This window comes from Amblyomma mixtum, chromosome 5 (assembly GCF_055824585.1).
Source record: "Amblyomma mixtum isolate Tamu chromosome 5, ASM5582458v1, whole genome shotgun sequence".
Classification (NCBI taxonomy): Eukaryota; Metazoa; Arthropoda; class Arachnida; order Ixodida; family Ixodidae; genus Amblyomma; species Amblyomma mixtum.
Window position 1 is genome coordinate 29,946,553 of NC_143016.1, and position 22,490 is coordinate 29,969,042.

At 45.4% G+C, this 22,490-nt stretch overlaps 1 protein-coding gene across 1 annotated transcript; it reads left to right on the plus strand.

Moving 5' to 3' along the window:
* The first annotated feature begins 9,623 nt into the window (after positions 1–9,623).
* On the plus strand, positions 9,624–14,287 carry LOC149341641 (protein LLP homolog). Its single transcript, XM_089543767.1, has 2 exons — positions 9,624–9,955; positions 14,009–14,287. The coding sequence occupies exons 1-2, from the start codon at positions 9,739–9,741 to the stop codon at positions 14,209–14,211; spliced, it is 420 nt and encodes a 139-aa protein (XP_089399893.1). The 5' UTR covers positions 9,624–9,738; the 3' UTR covers positions 14,212–14,287.
* The last annotated feature ends 8,203 nt before the right edge of the window (positions 14,288–22,490 follow it).

Here is a 22,490-nt window from a genome sequence, read left to right on the forward strand (position 1 = left end):
TCAAACGAGGGTCGCAAGCTTAGTCATGACAGCGCTTAACGACGACGCTGTGCGTCTTCGGCAGGCACACTCAGCTAATGGTTGATTTGTGTTGCTGACGGCTTTTTCAACAGAGTACGCGACATCGTTTTTTTTTTATTTTGACTCATGCAATAACCTTAAATAAGCAGAACTCCTTGATCCGAAACTAAACTCCAGCGCGCGGCCTGGAGGGCGGTTCTGCGTGACGTCAGTGTGATAACTGTACAATCTTGGCAAGCGAGCCGCACGTGCGCTCTGCCGGGCTGCAGTCGCCGCGAGCAAAGGAGGGGGAATGCTCTCCGCTTAGCTGGCAGAGCAGAGATGCTGAGCAAAGACCCTTTAATGAGCAACGAAATACATGTCAAAGTATATATGAAAATATGCGGAGAAGATAACAGGTATAGGTTGGAATGTGTTAAAAGCAAGAAGTAGACCTTATGCTACACATTGCCGTCGCATGAAGATAGGAAAGCGCCCCCGTATTTTTACTGTGCAATACTTTGCCCCCAGATCGTGAAAACTGACGACGTTTATTCCTCTTCCTTCTCTCCTGTGAATTTCATGGCGGCATTCAGAAATGCTCCGCGTTTTATCGCGTTGAATGTCTGCGTCTTGCTTCTGTAACAATATATTGGGAGAAAACCGTTTGCTTAAGCATTAGCAGTTCAGTATATATCCATCGAACCTTTTGTCGAACGTGCGTGCGTGAAGGCGCAAAGAGCCGTCAGAGGGCTCATGGCATCCATCGACGCGCCATTGGCACGTGGCCTTCGCAAGCAACGAAGAAGCGGCCACGACCGCGGCCCCTGCTGCGGAGTGCGCGACGTGGCCCCTACATGGCCTGAGGGGAGGACAGCCGCGACAGCGTCAGCACATGCGCTTCGGCCGGCATGAAGATCCGCGCGGCCGTTGTCCTCAGCTTGTGCTTGACCTTCGCGGTTGGCCACACCGCGGTGAGCGATGACGGCCTCATCCAAAAGCGGAATGCAATGATGGACTTCCACGACTCGCTCGCAAAATTCGCCTCATCGCTGCAAAATTTCGAAAAGAAAGGTCAGGAAGTGCTCAACGCAGCCGCGAGTAAAGGAAATGCCTCTGCCCTCGCCGCTGAAGGTGGTCCCGCGGTACTGGTGGCGGGAAGGCGCCGCCGAAGTCGCAGACGACATGGCCGTGGTGCCGGTGACAGCGGAGTTGCTGCTTACCGCATTGACGACAGGTCCTTGAAGACTCAAGCATACTTCACGGCCGGCACCGATGATTTAGTGCAGAAGAGGGATGACGAGTCTCTTCGCGTTATTCGCATCAAGATACTCCACCACGGGCGCGAAAAGGGTGATATCGCTGGAAGGTCGCATTCAAAAACGACGCCGTGTCCACTCGCGCTCTTGGCTTCGGCCGCAGTGCGCACTGCCGTCGTCACCCGCGGTCGTAAATCAACTAGTGCTCGAGTTCGCTCCACGAAGAAGGGCAAGACACCAAAAACGACTCGAGCCCCGACTAGCAGGAAGACTTCTTCAACCAGGTCGACCGGTGTCCCCATAAAAAATTGCGGGCAAAAAGACGACGTGGAAGTAGCCCAAAATAGGGCGGAGGCCCCGGACATCGAACAGCACTACGAGGAGTCGTCGGGTGAAGATGCAAGTGAAGAAACTGCGTCTCAAAGCAAAGACGACGAGCCCGCTCCGCAGGTCGATACGCAACAGCCAAGCGAGGCCGATGTTCACGAGTACGAGCCGGCGGCAGGCAGTGAGGGCGGGACAGACGCCGAAGCCGATGGATCGGCTGAGGATGCGCATAGCGCAACTGTAAAGACAAGTCAGGTTGCCAAAGGCAGTGGTGCAAACCCTTACAACCTCCACTCGCGGAGCGATCATTTGCGTATCCACATAGTTCACAAACCGTCCAACCCGCAGGCCGACGTCAACGAGACGTTTTTCGCGAACCATAGCCTTGTTAACAAAACGGGCCACGATGTGCTCATGGTGAAGACCGACGACCATTTTTTTGTGTCAAATGGTTCCAAGACCGTCAAAGTGAGGGAAGTGGATCAGGATCCCTTCCCTGGGGAGGTGTTGAACTATGTCGAAGTGCGTAAGGACGATGATCAGGAACCGTACTTCGGTAACCAGGACTATGTGGAAGAGTTCGAGAAGAGGGTGAAGCAGGTGAACGAGAGTCTACAGCGCATTCGTAACTACCGCCAACCGCCGAAGGCCAAGCGGGAAAACAGACGTGACAACGTTCGATTCATGAGGTCCCTCCGCTTCGCGCCGCCAGAGAGGGCTGACATGCCGTCTCGCAAAGGCGAAATACAGCGGCCGCGTGTCATCGGAGCAAACAGTGGTAGCATCAGGATCACCATTAACCGACGGCTGAATAACGAGGAGGGCGCACAAAAAGAAAGCGCCGGCAGAGTGGCGCCTATTCGAATGACGGAGCCCAGAGCTGACGGCGTGCCGCTGCGCCACAGTATACACGTCCTCGATCCTCGGGCGAGGGAAGTACCACTTCGAACCGTGTCCAAGCGCGACGCCAACGAGAGCAGCTCGGCTGATGAGCTTAGTGGCGGCGACCTGCTAGAGATACTCGTCAACAACTCTCTAAAAAACAGCGAACCGTTGCTGAACTTGCCTGGCAAGGTGGCCGACGCTTACCCTTCGGACTCGCGCCCTGCCGTGTCCAAGTACGAACAGCTGCGGTTTAGGGCGCTCGCGTTGACATGCGTGTTAGCAGTTGTTTCTGTGTTTACGGTGGCTGTGGTGCTTACAATGTTGTACATCGACTTGAATCACCTCTTTCATTTCAAGAGAGACTTTAAGTACACAGCTCTGGACCTCACAGTGTCCCCTTACGACGACATCGGAGAAGAAGCCAACCGTTCGAACTAAATTTTCATCCAGAGTTGCGCTGTAGTCAAGGCCTGTGCACCGCTTATATCTGCTGCACCTTCGATTCACCACGTTGCGTTATGATCTTGCACAACGGCTGGAACTGGCTGTACCGCCGTGCTAAACAAAGGATGGATCTGTTTAGAATGACACAGTCCTGTGCGAGAAAAAAGCTCTCGGCGAATACCCTAACTGATATGTGATATATGTGCAACCGCACAATATAACCGACGGCTTAAGAAATTATAGTTCACGTAACGTTAGTTGTTTCAAGTAGGCGACCTTTAACTAGTTTTGTGTGACAGCGTGGCACGGGTGTCCCAGCTAAATGTAACCAAACTTTTAAAAAAGGCGAAGTGTCTTAGTCCAGTGAAACTAACTCAGGGTTGTTCATAGTCGCGTGGCCTAGTCTTGAGTATTTTTTTCGCTCTTCAAAGGGAATTCATTAGTTAAGTTTTAATTATTAACTTCTGGAAGAAAGTGTCAATGCAAAAGTTTTAGATCACCTAGAAAAACCGCTAGTAGTGCTGTTTCCGTCAAGTTACGATTTACGTAGCTTCATTTATTGGCCTTAAAAGAAAGTGGTCACGTGACCAGCTACTCGCGCTCACTTCTCTGCCCCAATGTGCACCCAAAGTCTCATCGAGGAGAGGAGTTCAGAAAAAAAAAATGGATTTTATGGGCCAGTCTACTGAATTTTATCGACCATATTTTCTTTGCGGCAACCGATAGCTCTTTACTCAAATTACCGTTTAGCCAGCTGTGGTGCCAAGGAGTGCGGTAGACCATTTTAAAATAGAATGTGGGAACACATCTGTACGAGATGGTAGTCTCATCTGGCAACCATCTGGATTTCCGCCGCGCGGCGACAAACATGGCGGCGCCCGTCGAAGCCGGACCTCTCGCTTCCGACTGAATTCTCGTTGTTGCTGCCTTTTTCAGTGCGTTCACTGGCTATAAATGGGGCGCCTGTCTTTCGCTTCGTCTCATCTCGCCTATAAGAAAACATATGAGATAAATTTGCTTTATTTTAATAATTAGAGTGACGATTCTGCCGCTCCTAGGCTTAAGTGGAGAGTCGGTTTGTTTACAGCAATGGTTCCCATCCTGACGACCAGATGGCGCCACTATAGGCTGTTTATTTTTGCGTCTCTGCTAGCATACGCTGAACTAAAAGTGGGAATGTGCCTGCGTTTTGCGTACGTGTAACTATAAATATTCATGTGATTTACAGAAAAAGCGAGCGGTACGCCTTCTACAGTTTACTAGAACAAAATGTGCGTTTCTCTGACATTGGGGCATACAAATGGTACGTAGTATATTCACTTATGCTTCTACAAAAAAAAAAAGACTACCACTTTCTTGAACAAAATGAATGTTTGGGGTCGCCACCATGCTTTTTTACGCGACTTTTAACGCCGAAATAAAATATAAATTCCTGCCTAAACCGGGCGCAGACCCCTCGTTATTGATGTTATAGGGTGCCAACTACCAGAATATGCCATTATTTATACACTCATCTCGGTGAGTAGACTGACCCTTTAAGTCCCGGGAGCTGAGCGTTTTTACGGCCAGCGGCGCTGAGCGGCCCAGCGGATACACCAGCGGAGCGTCGAGCGAGAAAAGACTTTTAGCTCGGCGGGTCCGGAACCCGCCCGAGCGGAAAAGATCGGCGCGCTCTGTTGCGCCATCTCGTGGTCAGAATTGGAGCTAGCGTAATATGAATACGCGTCGCGCTTGTTTTTATTATGCTATAACTGCGGAATAAATGTAATTTTCTTTTGTTTTCTCTATATTAGTTTAAAATAGGGGTGTTTTAGATGCAGTAGAGGAATATTTGTGTTAGAAAAAATGTTTGCGACTGCGACGCTACGAAAATGAAGCCAAGTGCTAACCGCCAGGTCAGTTGTTCTTTCGCGCGCTTTTTTAGTTGCTTCTGCTCTGCTTATATCCGTTTCCAAGATGCCGAAAAGCATATTGCAAGATCCGCTACTCCTGTCGAGACTTAAATGGTCCGAGATAGAAGATCGCCGCGGTCGTAACCGACGAAACAGCGTTGCCAGCGGTCGTGCTGGCGGCCGCCATCTTGAATACCAATACACGCCCGCGCGCGCTTACGCACGCTCGCGCACTCCGCTGAGGAAGGCCTCCATGAAGGCCTTCCTCCATGAAGGCCTCCCAGCGGGGCGCCGTAAACGCGCTCGCCGCCCCAGCGCACTGCGCATGCGCAGTGGCGTCCGCGCTCGTCCGCTCCGCTCCGCTGGCCGTAAAAACGCTCAGCTAAAACTCTCTAATAACCGCGCTTAGCGCACACGCAGCGGAAGCGTGCATGCAGTTGTTGCTTTGTCGGGGCTGTAGACAGCCGCGCATTTTGACGGCGTTTCCCCCCGTGTACGCGACGCTGTAGGCAGGGTAGGGGTAGCAGGTGTGACTAATAACAAAGGAACCCAATGGGCATTGGAACTCTCTTGGACATCCCACGGACGTCCTAAACGTCCACAGGACGTCCGTGGGATGTTCAGTGCCCATTGGGAAGCTCCCCGAAGTTTCTTTTTTAGTCGGACTGGAAGGCTGTCGGCAGTAGCCCCCTCCTCCCCAAACTCGACTCCCGTCTCCTGTCCGGCCTTTCTCTTCACAATTCTGGGCAAGGTGTGTCGACTGGCTTTTTTTTTTCGCTGCCGTCTTGGTATGGTCACGGCCGGTCTCGACGCGCGCGCTTTCTGGTTTGAGCCAACGTTTTTTGAACAGCGCTGGCCGCCACGAAGGTTTGAAGCGGAATGGAAAGTGTCGCCCCTAGCTGTATTCTGGTTATTTATTTATCTTTTACCCACAGCGCCATTTGGCATTACAGTGGGGGGGTTGATACAGCAACACAGCACATAAATGCAGGTAAATACAAAAAAAGAGAACAGCAGCCCAAGCATTCACAAAGTAAGCAAAGAATAACAACATTGACGCAATACGCATCTATGTACAGAATTTGGGTACAAGAAAGTCAACTGTGTTGTTCACCCAATAAACGTGCATTTTAGGAGAAAACACCAACGCAGTAGACATAAAAAAAAAACTTCAAACGTATATTTCACGCAGGTATACTGCGCATTGACAGGAAGACACAGGTATACACAGTGGAACGCACGAAACGAAGAAGCAGCGCACAGATAACGACGCACCGTCTAGCTATGAAATGACGTGACGCTGTTCAAAGCGGTATAAAAGGATGCATTTGATGAGATGGAAGTAACAACGGCCGGCAAACGGTTCCATTGACGAATGGTTTTCGGAAAAAAAGAGTCGCTGTATGCTGCCGTCATGCACTTGTATTCACGTACTTTTTGATCGTGGTCAAGGCGTGCGGATACGTAATGTGGTATGAAGATGTATGTTTCGCGTGGAATGCCAATGTGGGAGTAGTATATGTTATGGAAGAGTTTGAGCCTCTGTTTAGTTATCCGCTGTTCTAGCGATTCCCAAACAAGGACTTTTTTTTGCTATTGTTGCACTGAAGTTGCGTTCACATGACTTACTAAGTACGTATCGAGCCGCCAAGGACTGAACTTTCTCAAGTTTTTCTTTGTCACCTGTGGTAGGAGGATCCCACACTGTGCTAGCATACTCCAACACTGACCGCACATAAGTTTTGTAAAGGAGTTCTTTGGTAGCTTGCGGGAAGGAACGAGTGTTTCGGCGGAGAAATCCTAAGGATTTGCAGGCCTTTCCAACTATATAACCAACGTGCCGATGCCAGCAGAGCGATGACGTGAAATATACACCTAAATACTTAAATTCTTCAACTATTTTCAGATTTGCATTATTTATAGTATATGTGGGTACTAGCTTTGTGCGTTTCCTCGAAAACGCCATGCACACTGTTTTGTCCAAGTTATTTTCCATTTTTCGCACCACTTATGAACAGTGTCAAGGTCGTTTTGAAGGACATCACGGTCAGCATTACATGTTATAATTTTATACAGAACACAATCGTCTGCAAACATCCTCATGTGTGACGCTATATTTTCAGTGATATCATTGATGTACAGTAAGAAAAGAAGAGGTCCCAAGACGGAACCCTGAGGGACGCCTGATGTTACATCAACAACATCAGATTCAGCTCCATGAACCATTACAAATTGACGTCTCGCTTGCAGATATTCACTTACCCAGGCAATTATGCGACAATCAATATTATAAGAGTACAATTTCTGTATAAGCAAATCATGTGGAACGGTGTCAAAAGCTTTACGAAAGTCTAAAAAGATACAGTCGACAGTGGTGCTGGCATCTAAGGCTTTGGCAATGTCATGGGCGAATTCGGTCAGCTGTGTGACGCACGACAATCCTTTCCTAAAACCGTGCTGGTAGGGGTTTAACAAGCCATGGGTTTCAAGATGTTTTATAATACTTGAATACAGAATATGTTCGATAAGTTTGCAGGGAACTGAGGTAAGTGAGATAGGACGGTAGTTTGACACTTTATTTCGAGGGCCAGATTTGTATATCGGAACTACTGAAGCGACTTTCCAATCGTCCGGAAGGGAACTATCTGCCAGTGATTTTTCAAATATTATTTTCAAGAATGGAGCTATTGAACTTGAGCACCCCCGAAGAAGCGCATTTGGCAAACCATCCGGGCCGGGAGCCTTAGCAGTGCTCAACCTGTCCAGTAGCATCTTGATGCCATTCAAGCTGAAAAAAGGATTTTCTGAGGATGAGGCTGTAATCGTGACGGGCGAGGCTGAACCGCTGGTGGTTATCGCTTTCTTGGAAAACACTGAGGCAAAATATGCATTGAAACACTCAGCTTTATCTGCAGCATCACTGACTTCTGTTCCAGCTTCCAGAAGAGGTGGAATAGATAAGTTATCCTTTTTGTTTCTTTTTATATTATGTCTCTGAGTACTGAAAGCTTCCCTTTCGTTTTCGTTCGCTTTCCCTGCTTCTTTCCAGTTTTTGTGGCATCCGAAAAGCTTTCAGTACTCAGAGACATAATATTTTGGATCCATTTCGCAAACATAAAGGAACAATATGCAAACTGGACGGCCAACCAATGAGTAAGGCAGCGCCCTATCTGGATGCCACCTCATATCCGCTGCCGCAAATGGCCGCCGCGTTGCGACACCGTCGGCTCGAAACAAGCACTTCTAGCGAAGATTAAAATATCAAATATTATGATTTCGGTGATCTCATTGCGCGTTCATGACTCACAATGTCCCTTACTCTGCATACAAAGAATAAAGACCCCATGCTTTATCTACGTCGCAGGGCACCTTTAAGGCCTGTCGTCCTGCCGCGGCTTCTGGTAGGAGTTTAGTTTTCATGGAAGGCAGCATGCCTCGGTTACTCTATGTCGGTTACCTCAGGTTCTTTCATATCAGCACCATATTCGAGTGATGTTAATTGATTAATCCGAATATGCAACTAATTGCCGGTATAAAAATTTGATCGGCTGAATTTGTCGTTTGCAAAATAGAATTTCTTTTCATTTTTTTTATGTGAGGAAAAACAAAATATGTATGTGACGTCGTAAGTTCACATCCCTACAGGCATATTCACGGATACCCTTCGGACATCCGTCCGCGGATATCCGCCAGCCATCCGATAACGAACGTCCTTCGGACATACTCCGAATCTCCGATGCGTATGTCCGGATATGGACGTCCGTAGGCATGCCCTACGGACATCCCCACCTGGCACTGGAGATTCGGATCTTAATCGTACGTACTACGGATATCCGTGGTTGACTGGCTCACTTTCAAAGCCTACAGTGGGACACACGCGGAGGTGGTGGTGGTGTGACATTTTTATTCGAACATCCTTTCTATTAGGCGTTCAGTACATCCTGGGCCAAGGCGACGAGGGCACGTTGCAGTCTCAGATCCAGCTAGGGAGGCGAGCCAGATGGGGCGAGCGTGGAGGGTGGGGAGGTGTATGGACCGGTTGTGTGAGTGCTGGTTGTAGAGAGGGAAGGGTGGAGGAAGAAGGCTGCTGTGGAGCCCGCGTTTTCCGTGAGACAGGCGTCTGTGTAGGCCACCACCGCAGCGTCCAAAGGTGGCTTGTGGTTGTATGCGTATGCTTGGCGGCGGCCTGCGTGTGTGTGTGCGGACATGTTGCGTGGAATGGGTGCGAGGCGGAGGTTAGGGGGATAGATCAGAGACTGCGGTGGGCCTGGGAAAGAGATGGGTGCGTAGGGAGTCTGGGAAAGTATCCACCGTCCAGCTGGAGCTTGCCATTGCTCTGGTTCTCACTAATCTCAAGTCGAAACACACCATCACCGACTCGGGGACGAAAGCCGAACATGGAGTCCGGATACTACTTGTTCCTGTGAAGAAAAAAAAAATTACCGCGGCAGCTTCTTGAGAAGCAGAAGCGCGCACGAAGGGCAGTGATTGGATACCTCAAGCATTGTGACGAAAGATCAAGCTAACTGGCTTGAGCACTTGCTCTTAGCAACCAAAATCTTGGTATGGGGTAGCTAGTATACGCAGCGCAAAAAAACAGGGACAGAAGAGAAGTCCTGTTGTTTGTGTCTTCTCTTCTGTCCCTGTTTTTTGAGCTGCGTATACCTTTACTTAAAACTTGCTCTTACGTTTGGAAGGAAGACGTAACGTACCATGACTGCTACCGAAGGGAATCGCGTTGTTGTTATTTGCTAATACCAAAACCGAAACGATCACGCTCAGCTGAGGCTTTACTTTGAAGCCGATAGTAGCCGTTAATATTCATAGCCGTAGCCTTGTTGGTGGTGGGATCCAGCTTGGAGCACGTTGCAACGTCGCTGTCGTACGATTCCTTCGCAGTTCGCTCGCACGCTTGTTTCTAATCATCACCAATGGCGAAGAGTTTGCGTAGTAAGTGGAAGCGCAAGATGCGTGCAAAAAAGCGAGAGAGGTACTCTGTCAAAGAGCTGGCTAAGCTGAAAGAGATGCTGGCTGCTGCTGCTGGTGGTTCGAAGAACGACAGTGAAATGTCCGACATGTGCATCGTCGTTGATGCCAAGCAAGCCACCGAGCGTCCTGTTGCGCCTGATGAGCCGTCTGGTACACAAGGTACTTTTCCTGATTAAACAACACACCTTATTAGTGAGTTCTTTGACATGTGGTCCTGTCATGCCGGTGACGTGAGGTGCGCACGGCGGTGCTGACATGACAATGACTGTGATTTGAATCGTTCCTTCATTCGCGTGAAGGGCGGATGTAGCTTTAACGAAATATTGAGTGCGCGATTGAATGTAAGGCCAGCTGACAAGTTATACTCAGGCATCAAAAATTAGGAGACACTTTGGCGACTAAAGTGGTGCAAGGCGAAAGCCTGAGTACAGCATTCTGCCACGAATGTGGTTGTGAATGATGATTCAAGTGCTTCCAGCGAATGACGCGTCCATTGGCTGCCTGCTTGTGTCACTGATGTGTGGTTAAGATGTTAAGCTTCGCCTGTAAGAGTCGAACGCGACAGCGTCTTGCAACGCTGCCAGGTAGTCCACAGAACGCCATCGCCCATTCGGCTCTACGCCTTGCTGAACGGTAAATTTATTTTTGAGGAAAGGAAATGTATCTCTCTCTCGCATATCTGGGTGGACACCTGAACTTCGCCGTAAGGGAAGGGGGGAAGATGGGAGTGAACGTAGACGCCGTATTAGCTAGACGCGCCTTTGTTCTTTCCAAACCATTCAGCTGGCATGGCGGAGTGGCTAGCGTGCTCGTGTCGCACTCCGGCGACCCTGGTTCGATTCCCCAGCTCGACCAATTTCGTACTCGGTTTTATTGATTTATGTGGTCTGACTAGAAAGGTTAATTAGGCTATTTGATATTTACATTATTCAATTCTATGCATCGCGTTCTGTCATTCACCTGTGAAATGTTTCAACTGCCTAGGATGTTCGACACGATGTATATGAAACGAGCAACGTCGAACTCCGCGGGGAAGTGGGTGGTGGCGGAGCGAACGCGGTTGTTGCTGCGACACTCGTCTTTCCTTTCTTTTCTTCTGACCTCATGATTCTCCTCTATCGGAATTAGGTTAAGTGGGTAATTAAGCAGTTAACTCAGTCCCACTTATTTGGAGTATCACTATACGATCCCTTTAATTGGTTGCATGGTTACTAGCCAAAGTACAATTGGCCCCATTTGAAATTCGCGCACTGTGACGTCACGACCGTTTCGACCAATTGAAAAGCGTGACATTTCTGTCGACAACTCCTGCTACAACGATGAGGCATTAAAGGCTTCCGCCTTAATACACGACCAAGACGGTCATCTCGACTGCTGAGATTGCAGCATAGCTGCGTATGGATGAGTATAAACTTTAGTTTTGCGTATACATGCCATGGCGCCCTAAATGCTTCAGTATAGTTTGACTTGGGAAAACTGCAGGCGCATTGCTAAGTTTAAAGAGGACCCTTAGCTTTTGATTGTTATATTTTTAAAATTCGGAGGGTGAAAATTTCGTGATACTCCTGCAGTCAGATTTTTAGTGTGGAAAAAATTAGCCCGGAGAATTCCCTGGCGTGTTTATCAATGCCGTAACTACAGAACAATAAAACCAGTTGGTGGGCTAATTGGTTCGTCCTCAAACAACGTATGAAAGCTAGGTCGCACCAACGAAGTGTCTGGAAGTTTCCGATATACAAACATGTTTCAGGAAAAAAACAAAAAAAGTAGGGGAGGGGGGTCAAATTGGGCTTAAATTACTCTGGATGCACAAATCGTGGAGATCTGCCTTTTTTTTTTCTGAAAATGAAGGGTCTAGTGTATGTTAAATAACAAAACAATGCTAAGAAGGGTGAGACACAAGATTATACAAGTGTCTGTGTAGTCTTGCCTCGTTCTTCTTTTCAGCACTATTTCGTCACATCATGCACCAACTAGCCTGCCAGATTTCCCTTTTCGCCTTTTGCATGCATCAATAATTACCAATATCTCTGTTATGATGCCAAGCGGAGAGCATCAATACTTTTGTGTGAAATTTAGTCATCACCATGTGACCTTTGAGTTTTGACTGTTTGTCATGCTAGTCATCACTTCCTGGTCACGCCATTTTTTGCCTAGGTGTGCGTATTAGAAAAGACACTGCAGCCACCATTTTGGTTTATTGGGGTTTTAATGTCCCAAAGCGGCTCAGGCTATGAGAGACGTCGTAGTGAAGGGCTCCGGAAATTTCGACCACCTGGGGTTCTTTAACGTGCTCTGACATCACACAGTACACGGGCCTCTAGAATTTCGCCTTCATCCACCACTTTAATGACTAATTAAACTTACTGTTGTGGCTATGCTTTTTGTCTCAGCCAATCAGCAGTTATCGATTAGATGGTAGCAGCAGCTTTAAAATGCACACTAAAATGTTCAGCTTGCCTTAGTGTTTATAGTTATTTTAGAAGTAATTTAAGATTATGCTTCTATCTTCTGTGTGCCAGGATTCATGTTGAATGACCATAGAGTTATATTACACTATAGGCCATTTACAAATAGCAGTTCGCACTGTGCGTAAAAGGCCGCTGTTACGTGCCTTCTGTGCCACCATTAACAGCATTAATGTGCTATGCGAAGTGCTGCTCCATAGCTTGTGCACGATTGTTGATTATGTTTTTAACCACTTTTTTGCTACATGTGTCAGGTGTACTTTTGAAACAACATGCAAGGAAAGGGAGCAAGTGATCCTTTGGCGAAATTGACATGGTTTACATATGGTACACGCGATGCAGACCACCGTTTTTTCTTAGATCTGTCTTGCAAGACGTAAGTGGGGATGGAATGTCTATTAGGTGCTGTACCAAAAAAAGAAACAGCAAGAATATCAAAACCCCATGCACTAGCTTATTTCAATGCTAACAGTAGCTACAAGAATGCGTGAAAGAGCTTGCAATATTCACAGCAATATATTGTGCTGTAGTATTGTTGCGGTGTAATAAAGAATGTTACTGGGGATTGTTGTGGGTGAACACCTTCAAAATGAAGTTGTAATGTGTAGAAGGCAGATAAATGTGCAGTGCAGTTTTCAGTCTTATTTTTTCCAGGGCATAGCCGATCGCTGCTTACACTTGAAATGGTCTTTGAACGGCATGCATAGTCTTCCCTTCAAAGCCTGAACTTTAGTTGAAGATCAAATATCTAGGCAGTCAGCGTGTCATCACACGCATGTGCACATTGATTTGTAAATCTTGTACAGTACTGGGTGGTGAACATTCTGTAAGTCTGTGCACGTTCATCCATTTGGCAATAAATACCCAACCTGGAAAGCAAGCTCTCTCACAATACTGCGCTTGTATTCTTTGCAGTTTGACAGTGAATTATGTGGTCCACAAAGGCATTGAATGTAATAAAAAAAAGAAGCTCACAGTAGGTTGACTGGTTTGTTGACACATTTGGGCAGATTCTGACAGAAGAGACAATGTAATCAGTTGGTTGAAGCAAACATTTTGCAGCAGTAACACATACTAGTACATGAAATGACAAATTTTTGTGCTGTCCGCCACCTAATTATCTGCAGCAAGAGCCGAAACAGCCCTTGCAGCAAGGTGTCAGTATGCTGGTAGCCATCAAAAACACAAGGCCTGTAGGCTGGCAATGGCAAAGTGGTCACAAGCCCAATTATGGCAGTGCCTATACCCTCTCAATGTAAAGTGTATAGTCAGATACAACTCAAGAACGTAGTGGCAAATGCCCCTCAAGGGAGACCGTCTAAGCACTGGGGTTGATTTACTGTTATGACTTTGTGGTCAACTGTCTTGCATCTGCCAGCGTGCACCTGCTTACAGCCATGATGAGTGCAAATGAATCTGCCCCAAGTCCAATCGTTATTGATTCGTTCAGGACCAAAAGTGCCTGTGTGACGGCAGTATTAAAACTTTCATTGGGAAGACTGCGAGCATTGTGCATAAGAATAACTATCTTTAACATCCACCTGAGTGCAGTCATATAGCCCCCTTTGCAGCGCGATTGGTGCATTTATATAGATGCTGATTCAAATTCTACTCCACTGTAAACTCCTCTGAGCACATTGTTCCACAAACTGCAGAACACACACATTTGCACACATGCACACACTTTTGGTTGTGATTGTACAAAATATTGTCCATGCAAGCATTTTCAACTATTTTGTTGCAGTTGATGACCAGACGGGAACAATGGACATTGACAAGCCTGTGCGAAAGTATCACCCAAAGACACTCAGAGATGAGCACGGCACCTACCCTGTTTGGATGAGCCAGAGGGCAATACGGAAGCTAAAAGCTCAGCATGGACGAAAGTCTCGGAAGTCAGCTGCCAAGGGTGTCAAGAAAAACAGGAAGCGCAAGTCCACGCATTAGTTTTTTTTTTTCATATTTGTTCATTATTTGTTAATAGAAAGCACATGGAAATAAAAATGGAATGCTCACTGTTGAAGATACTGTTGTGTGCTCCTGTGTGGGTGCAAGGTGGATTTTTCTGTGCTTTGGCTTTGGAAGGATGGTCTGTAGTGATTACAATTACTATGTTTCATGTACATGCACTAACAACAAACTAGTCCCTGCATTTCAGTAGATGCTTTGCATGCATGATTGGCTCTGATCAGCATCCAGAAAAGAGAGTAACTCCATTGTTGCTTTTGTATAGGTTTACAGCTGAAGCTTACATTACGGTCCTATTAGCTTTCATTATGGTGCTATTAAGAACCATATTTCTTTGCTATCTACAGCACCCCTAGCACAGATAGTGTTTAATGAGGCCTGTAAGATAACCGCTGGTCCTTAATGGTAACGGAGTGGACTCCAAGAGAAGGCAAGCGTAGCAGGGGGCAGCTGAAAGTTAGGTGGGTGGATGAGATTAAGAAGTTTGTGGGGATGTGGTGGCCACAGCTGGCACAGGGCAGAGACATGGGAGAGGCCTTTGCCCTGTGGAGGGCGTAGTTAGGCTGATGATGATGCTTGTAGAAACTCCATTTTGGTTATCAATGCATTAGCATTAGAGGGGTTTGTGCAAACTGAAATGGCGACTACTGTCTGTCAGTGGCTAATGGCAAGTGGCAACCTGCTCATCGAACGAACTTGCACAGTGATTATTTTTAACCTTTACAGATTTTTATTTTAGAAACTGAGAGACACGTTGGTGCAGTCTGTTGAGCTGGATTGTACAGCAAGGTGGGAGGGCATTATGTACCTCATATGCAGGGGTTGGGCTTTTCGGCTTAAACTGAAAAAAAACCGATAACAGTACACCAAATTTAATTTTCCGAATTTGGTTTTAATCGAAAATTGTCAGTATTCTTGGTACGCAAAGTGTAGCTAGCTGGCTGTTGAATGAGAGTTCCACTCACTTGAAGTTAAAATTTAACCAAGTAGGGAAGGCAGGGCCATGATGCGACGATGTTATGGCTGGATAAACAGTGCAGTTATGCGATGTGAGGTATTGCTCTGCTAGCTTACACGCCTCTGCACTCCGGGAAGCATCACCTCCTTGCCATCTTCTAGCTAAACACTGTTTTTTCACTATCATCACCTGCGTGAAACATTTAGTTGGTTAGGTAGGTTAATCAACTGCATATAGGACACTGACACGGAACGTGCATGGGCGTCACAAAAAAGTAGCTCTGGCTACCGAGACGACTAAACAGCTGTTCCAACACTGACATCAACATGCAGACCACGTGATGCCCCGCCCATGCACAGTGCAATAACCTATGGAAAAAATGTAAGCCTAGTTCTTAGAAGTAAACTTCCACATCTGTTTTTGCCTGCCAGCTATCTCACTTAACTTGAGCTTCTCTTTTAATGACGATAGCGATTTCTTTTACAAGCGCAGCTTCAAGTGCTACCATTTGCATGTTACTGGTAAATAAATTGTTCAGGATGAGAAAAGCATCGAAATGGACTAAGCCACTTTTGACCACACAAAATTGCTGCATTAATTCACAGAAAAAAGTCAGTGTTTCATTTTTGTAAACTATATTCATCGAAAAAAATCGAAACCTGTGTTGGGAAATAAAAACTGAAAATAGTCTGCCAAATTTTCTAACCCCAACTCATATGGATCAATAACTAGATTAAATAACTTAAAGTAACTAATAAACATCTTATTTGTGATTTTAAGGGGAAACATCGTATTGCAAAATTGATGGCCATCAACATTGATGGTGAGCTGTGTTTTTAAATTTTCTACAGGCGCATTTGGTATATTTGATGAAGTAGGAGATGTTAAATTGATTTTGGCGACGATACAACGCACAGATATGACATTTTACAATTAGGTAATGCGGGAAAGCTAGTCCAACAAGTTGTCAAATGCATATTTTGATGTTCGATATTTCGAACCACATTGCTGTTTAGGAAAATTTAAAAACAAAGGTCACATTCGATGCTGATGGCCATCAATATTGCAATGTAGCTGTAGCCCATAAAATCAAAAATAAAAGTATTAGCTAATTTAAGTTAATTAATAATCTAATTATCAATCCACTTGAGGTACATAATTATAATCCAGCTCAAAAGATTGCACTGACATATCTTTTGCAGTTTTTAAAATTAAGATCTATAAAGGTTAAAAAAAAATCGTCTTTTATATGACTGCAATATATTCACAGCCATAATTTGCTGGTATTTTGTACATTCATTGATGCTTGCTGGTATAGTGGCAGTGCTTGGTCGTGTGATTTGCCTTTTCAAAACGTTTTAGGAGGTAAAGAAAAAATGTAGCATCAAATGACGCAAATCGCGAATGAAAAGGTGCCTGAAGTTCAGTTTATCAAAAAAAAAGTAAGCTGACCAAAAATTTGTAGCCTTAATTTTTCGGACATGCTTGATTATTTGGACTTTTTTGCAGCACCATGACATGCTTGATAGAGCTATTGTACACGAGAGACTGAAATTTTGGACTCATCGCAACTGATTGCGCTATTTTTTGGAACCTCATTCTTACTCGACGCAGCAGTGTCGCCAGTAGGCAGGCTGCTGTGTAATGTGTACAGTGGAAGTATCCTGTGGAACATTGTTAATTCAGACTTCACGGGGATCGAGTAAAGTGGAATGCAAGCTAGAAGGGACGCTATTAAATGGTAGGGCTGACATTTTGCGCGGTTTGGCACATTGTGCACGCATTGCTGCGAGCTCGTACCATTCTCGGGCGTCGTCTGCTGCACAAACTTTAATAGTAATCACATTATAATGGAACTCATCTTTGCTATGTTCTTTCGTGCCAAATCTAATAAAGAGGCAGCAGCAAGTTTGTACGGTGTGCAGCTTCACTGAGATGACGAGTAGAACAAAATGGCATTGCTTTTCAAAATAAGATGTTTGTACCCGTGAGGGAACACAATGCTGCTCCAGCTTTTCTATTGCAAACTGTCGGAACTACAGTTTTGATGCCAGGCAAAATGTCTTTCATTATGCCACCGCACCATACATATGATAATGTGGCCATGTGCCGCCTGTTCGAAGATTAGTTTTTGGTTCCAGTCGCTGGGCCTAATTATGGCCGCCAATGCTGACGGCGAACTTGCTTCGGCCATCTGTTGGTTCTTTATAGCTGGGTTGCAGAAACACAGAAGTTAGCTTCTCTGCAAAGCAAAAACACTTCACTATGGTGGCACGGCTCCTCCTGGGGGCAGAAGTTGGGTGCTGCGCTGAAGATTTCTCTTGTAAGCCTTATGCCCTGCGTGCGCCTATACTCTCGGATGACAATTACCCACTCTCCATGGCACGTGGACAAAGGTCTGTCTCCTTCCCTTTCCTGCCTTGCCTTGGCTGTAGAGCCACAGAAAGCTTGGTACATCTGCGTTTCATCCCCCGTTGCAAAGCAGTGGTTTGAGGAGACTCGTCGTATTTCTGAGACTGCAGACCTGTCCAGTGCTGCATCTAATTTCTTCCCCAAAAACTGATCCGGTGGCCGTGGTGAAGGAGTACATTTGTGCAGGGAAGCTGGCTTCCCGATTTCTGCAACCCACCTATACCTTCATAGCCATCGTCGCCTTTTCGTTTTGGGCCCTCCCTACGGCGGGCTCAGTGCAATGCCCGTGGTGGCGGGTTCGCTTTCGTGCCTGGACTTTGTTTCAACCTGTGCGTTCGTCTGTGACATGCTGACGGCAGTCGCAGTCATGAAAGCGAATCACGACCTGTCGTCTATGCACATGATGCGCAGTGAGTTTTGAGTCACATGAAGCTTCAGAATGTGCACAAAACTAGTGACCAAAGAGATTTTTTCAGTGAAATTTGGTTTTTAAAACTGCCCGGTTTTTCAGCCGTTTTCATGGCCCCTTGAGAATGTGAAGAATCGGGCCGGCAACTGTATTGTGTGCTTGGTCCTATTTATGAAATGTATATTAGCTGCTAGCAATGTAACCTTTCAAATACCCATGCCACATGTACAAATTTAATGCCATTGAATGCTTAACGCATTAGGTTTTAATGCCAGTCCGACAGCTCTACATGCGAACACTTACTAGCATTTCCCTTACTGTTATTCACAGTAGAGTTCACCATGACTAATTTTCCCAATAAATGCATACCCTCATCCCCATTCCTCACGCAGGTAAGCACGCAACTTCATTAGAAATAACCTTCTATCAAGTAACAAATGTTCATAAGCCACCGCGGTGGCTCAGTGGTTATGGTGCTCGGCTGCTGACCTGAAAGACGCAGGCTCAATCCCGGCCGCTGTAGTGGAATTTCAATGTAGGCAAAATGGTAGAGGCCCGTGTACTGTGTGATGCCAGTGCTCCCAGGTAGTCGAACCTCAGGTGGTTGAAATCATCAGGAGCCCTACACTACAGCATCCCTCATAGCCCTAGTCACTTCAAAACCACACCCCATAAACCCCATCCCATAACCCCATCCCATAACCCCATCCCATAACCCCATCCCATAACCCCATCCCATAACCCCATTCCTTAAACCCCATCCCATAAACCACAAACCAAATGTTTATAACTCAGAGTCAGATGAGGCTTCTGTACAGCATTTTTGTTGCGAATGGTGCCATTTTACCGACACTTCTGACTGCCACTCCTGGCTTTTGTGCTGAAACGCTAGTTCATGGCTACTTTTTCAACTTGTCAACTCAAAACAGTGGCGCTGTCTACAAAATACTTTCCACACTACATTCGGGCAACATTGACGTAATGTTTGGCTCATGAGCAGGGTTTGCAATCAGGCAAAAATGTTTAACTGTCTTGAAGGCATCATCATCGTGACATACGCATAATGGCATTAAGGGAGTGTAGAAACTTTATTTTATTTGCATGTTTTCTTCTCTTTAATGATGCATAAGACATTATAATAAATGGATCACTGCATGGTATTGGCTTACAGCCACTAAATAATTTATAGTTGAATTTCTTATGTCATGCTGTACCGGTTTTGGTTTCATCGACCGAGCAATGGCTATGATGTCAAAGGTGACTTTAGGTCAGAGGCGCATGAGAAGAACAGCAATATAATCGCTGATACGTAGTTTTAATTCGCTACAGTGCTTAAGCCAGCCTGCTTCAGAATGAGAATGACAACAAACAACATATTAGAGATTTATATTGCAGTTTTTTTATGCGTCACATAACCTTTGACATCACAGCCATCATTCAATTGTTGGAACTGAAGAAGCGTCAAGAAGAAATTCAATTATAAATTCTTTAGCACTTGTGGGGGAATACCATGGGATAATCGAGGTATACTAATGTCTAATGCATCACTTTAAAGAAAACACGTGATCAAAATTTTTTATCTATAGCCCTTTAAATCTGGAAGCATGTGTCGCACAAACTTCTATAATAATGGCATTAGCACACTTCAGGCATTCAGTACTTATGGGAATTTTTCGTGCACGTTTAGCATGAATATAACAGGAAAATGCTAAAATTTTTACATTGCATGTTGCCTTCGCTAGTTCTGACCTCACTTTCTTTGCCCTGCCCCCGCCGCGGTGGCTCAGTGGTTACGGCGCTCAGCTGCTGACCAGAAAGATGCGAGTTTGATCCTGGCCGCGGCGGCTGAATTTCGATGAAGGCGAAATTCTAGAGGCCGTGTGCTGTGCGATGTTGATGCACGTTAAAGAACCCCAGATGGTCGAAATTTCCGGAGCCCTTCACTACGGCATCCCTCATAGCCTGAGTTGCTTTGGAATGTTAAACCCCAATAAACCAAGTGAAACTTTCTTTGTGAACTGAAAATTTAAATCTTCTGATAAACTGCTAGTTCTGCATTTGTTTCTACCAGTATTGGGTAAGGCCCGTATGAATGCAATGCCATTATTTTTTTGTTCATCTCTGACTAGTGCTTTCATATTCCATCTTTATGGTGATACCCATTTTTCGTTGAGATAATTATTTAGCTTGTGGCAATGGCAAAGTAATTTTCTAGAGTGAAAATGGGTGATCGTGCCCATTATTGGTTGAGATAATTATGAAGCTTGTGGCATTAGCAAAGTAAACAACAGGAGTCAGAACGCATGACTCTAATTTTCAGTGCCATCCAGGTCAGAACTGCCAAATGAGAGCTCTTTCTATGCCCCTAAGATCTATGTCGTGCACTTCGGCCATGCTGTTAACTTGACTTCATTGGCTCTACCTGGTATGTACCCATAGAATGCCAATATTAGTATGGTTGAATTGTCTGCTACTTTCCAGTTGGCCAGGCAGCATTATTCTACTGAAACCATCCCATGGTTTACGTGAAATAATACAAGCAAATTTTGGAATCACGTCCGGGATTCCAGTCAGCCTATTCAGTAGGTAGCAGTGAATGGCAATGTCGTCACATGTCCAGAAGAAATGGCGCTGCACTTCAACTCCTATTTCCACTCTATTTTTTCCCGTTATGATGATGATGATGATGATGCTAATAATGTGAACATTTTTTTTGATTCCTCATGCCAGCTGGTTGTCTTGGTATCTTATGACGGCCCCGTGAGAATGCTCCTTGTACTCAATCTGATGTGGTCTACAGGTCCTGATAATGTACCTAATGTTTCTTAAGGCGTTATTCAGAGTCCATAGCCCAAAAATCTTCTGCGATTCACTGTTGTCCTTTGTGGAAGAGTGGTCCACATTTATTAAGGAAGCCCCATGACGCTTGGTGAAGAAAGAGGCGGTGAGCTGAACGACGCGCCAGCTCTGTGAGGCAGCCATGGACGTTCACTGGAAGCCTTTCACTTCATCGTCATCTACACGCTGGCACGTGAGGTGGCGCTACACCTTTTCATTACCTCCTGATTACTCACAGGCAGAACTGCGCCCATTCACAAGAACGGAGACCACTTTTCATTGCTGGAACTACCATCCTATCTCCTTAACTTGTTCCTCCTGTAAGCTCATAAAACAAGTTGTCACAAATCATATAATACAGATTCCAAATTCAAATCCAGCTCTCAGTCCATGTCGGCATGATTTCAAAAAGGGATTTTCACCAGTTATGCAATTAACTGCAGCTATTCACACCTTTAGTTCCATGTTGGGTAAGTCCGGCCAAGTTGACTACATATAGCTTGATTTTAGGTAGGCATTCGCCAAGGTTCTTCCTAATAAACTACTTCTGAAGCTTAAAATAATTGAAGTACCTGCACCACTCATGAACCGGATTGCTCCTTACTTTTACTTGCTCGTTATGAATTATTTAGTCTCCTTCATTGATTAAATATCAAAGTTAACCTTTTTGCTGATGATTGTATGCTGTTCAAAGGGGTATAGACTCCTAACTTTTGGGTGCATGTTTTCTCTTTTTTTGTAATGATGCGTAAAGCATTATTATACATGGATTGCCACATGGTATTCTCCTGTCACCACTAAATAATTTGTAATTGAATTTCTTTCTCGTGCTATTTCATTTTCATTTTCAACAGCCAAACGATGACTGTGGTGACGTCGGAGTGTGCTTATAGGCTACGCGAGGCATGAAAAACCGTAATATAATTACTGCATTGTCATTTTAGCTTACTACAATGCTAAAGCCAGCCTGCCTCAAGAGCTGGAATGACAATGAATAGAGAAGCAGCTATTATATGAAGTTTTTCATGCCTCGTGTGACCTGTAAGCACACTGACGTCACAGTCATTGCTCAGCTGCTGAAACTGAAACCAAAAAAGCATGACAGAAAAATTCAGTTATAAAAGCAGCGGTTGGGCTTTTTGGTTTAAACCAAAAAACAGTGACAAACATTAGCCAAATTCATTTTTTAAAATTCGGTTGTAACCGAAAAAGGCCAGTATTTCTGGCACGCATGTCACAACCAACTGGCTTGTACCAGTTGTCCGAAGAGGTTTTCACGTGTAAGAACTTCAAAAAGACTAGCAGTTGTACTTTTTAACCACTGAAAAAAAGAGTTCTTGCTACTTGCATTTTGTGATCTTTTTAGAGGCACCAAAGACGTATTCAATATGTTTTATATCTACATGTTCTCATGCATTAATTAGAAAGAAATATTCGTATAAATTACTGTTTGTACTAAACAATGTAACCATCCCTTCTTGGTATTTTGCTTTTGCCGTTGCTGCTTGGACCATGAAGGTCTGCACATATCTTAGCATGTAGTTTGAACCATCAGGAATGTCCATGTGGCATGCAAGCTTCATGAACACTTGTGTATGTATTGGATGTTCAGGGGAAAGAAAAGGAACGCACAATATCAGC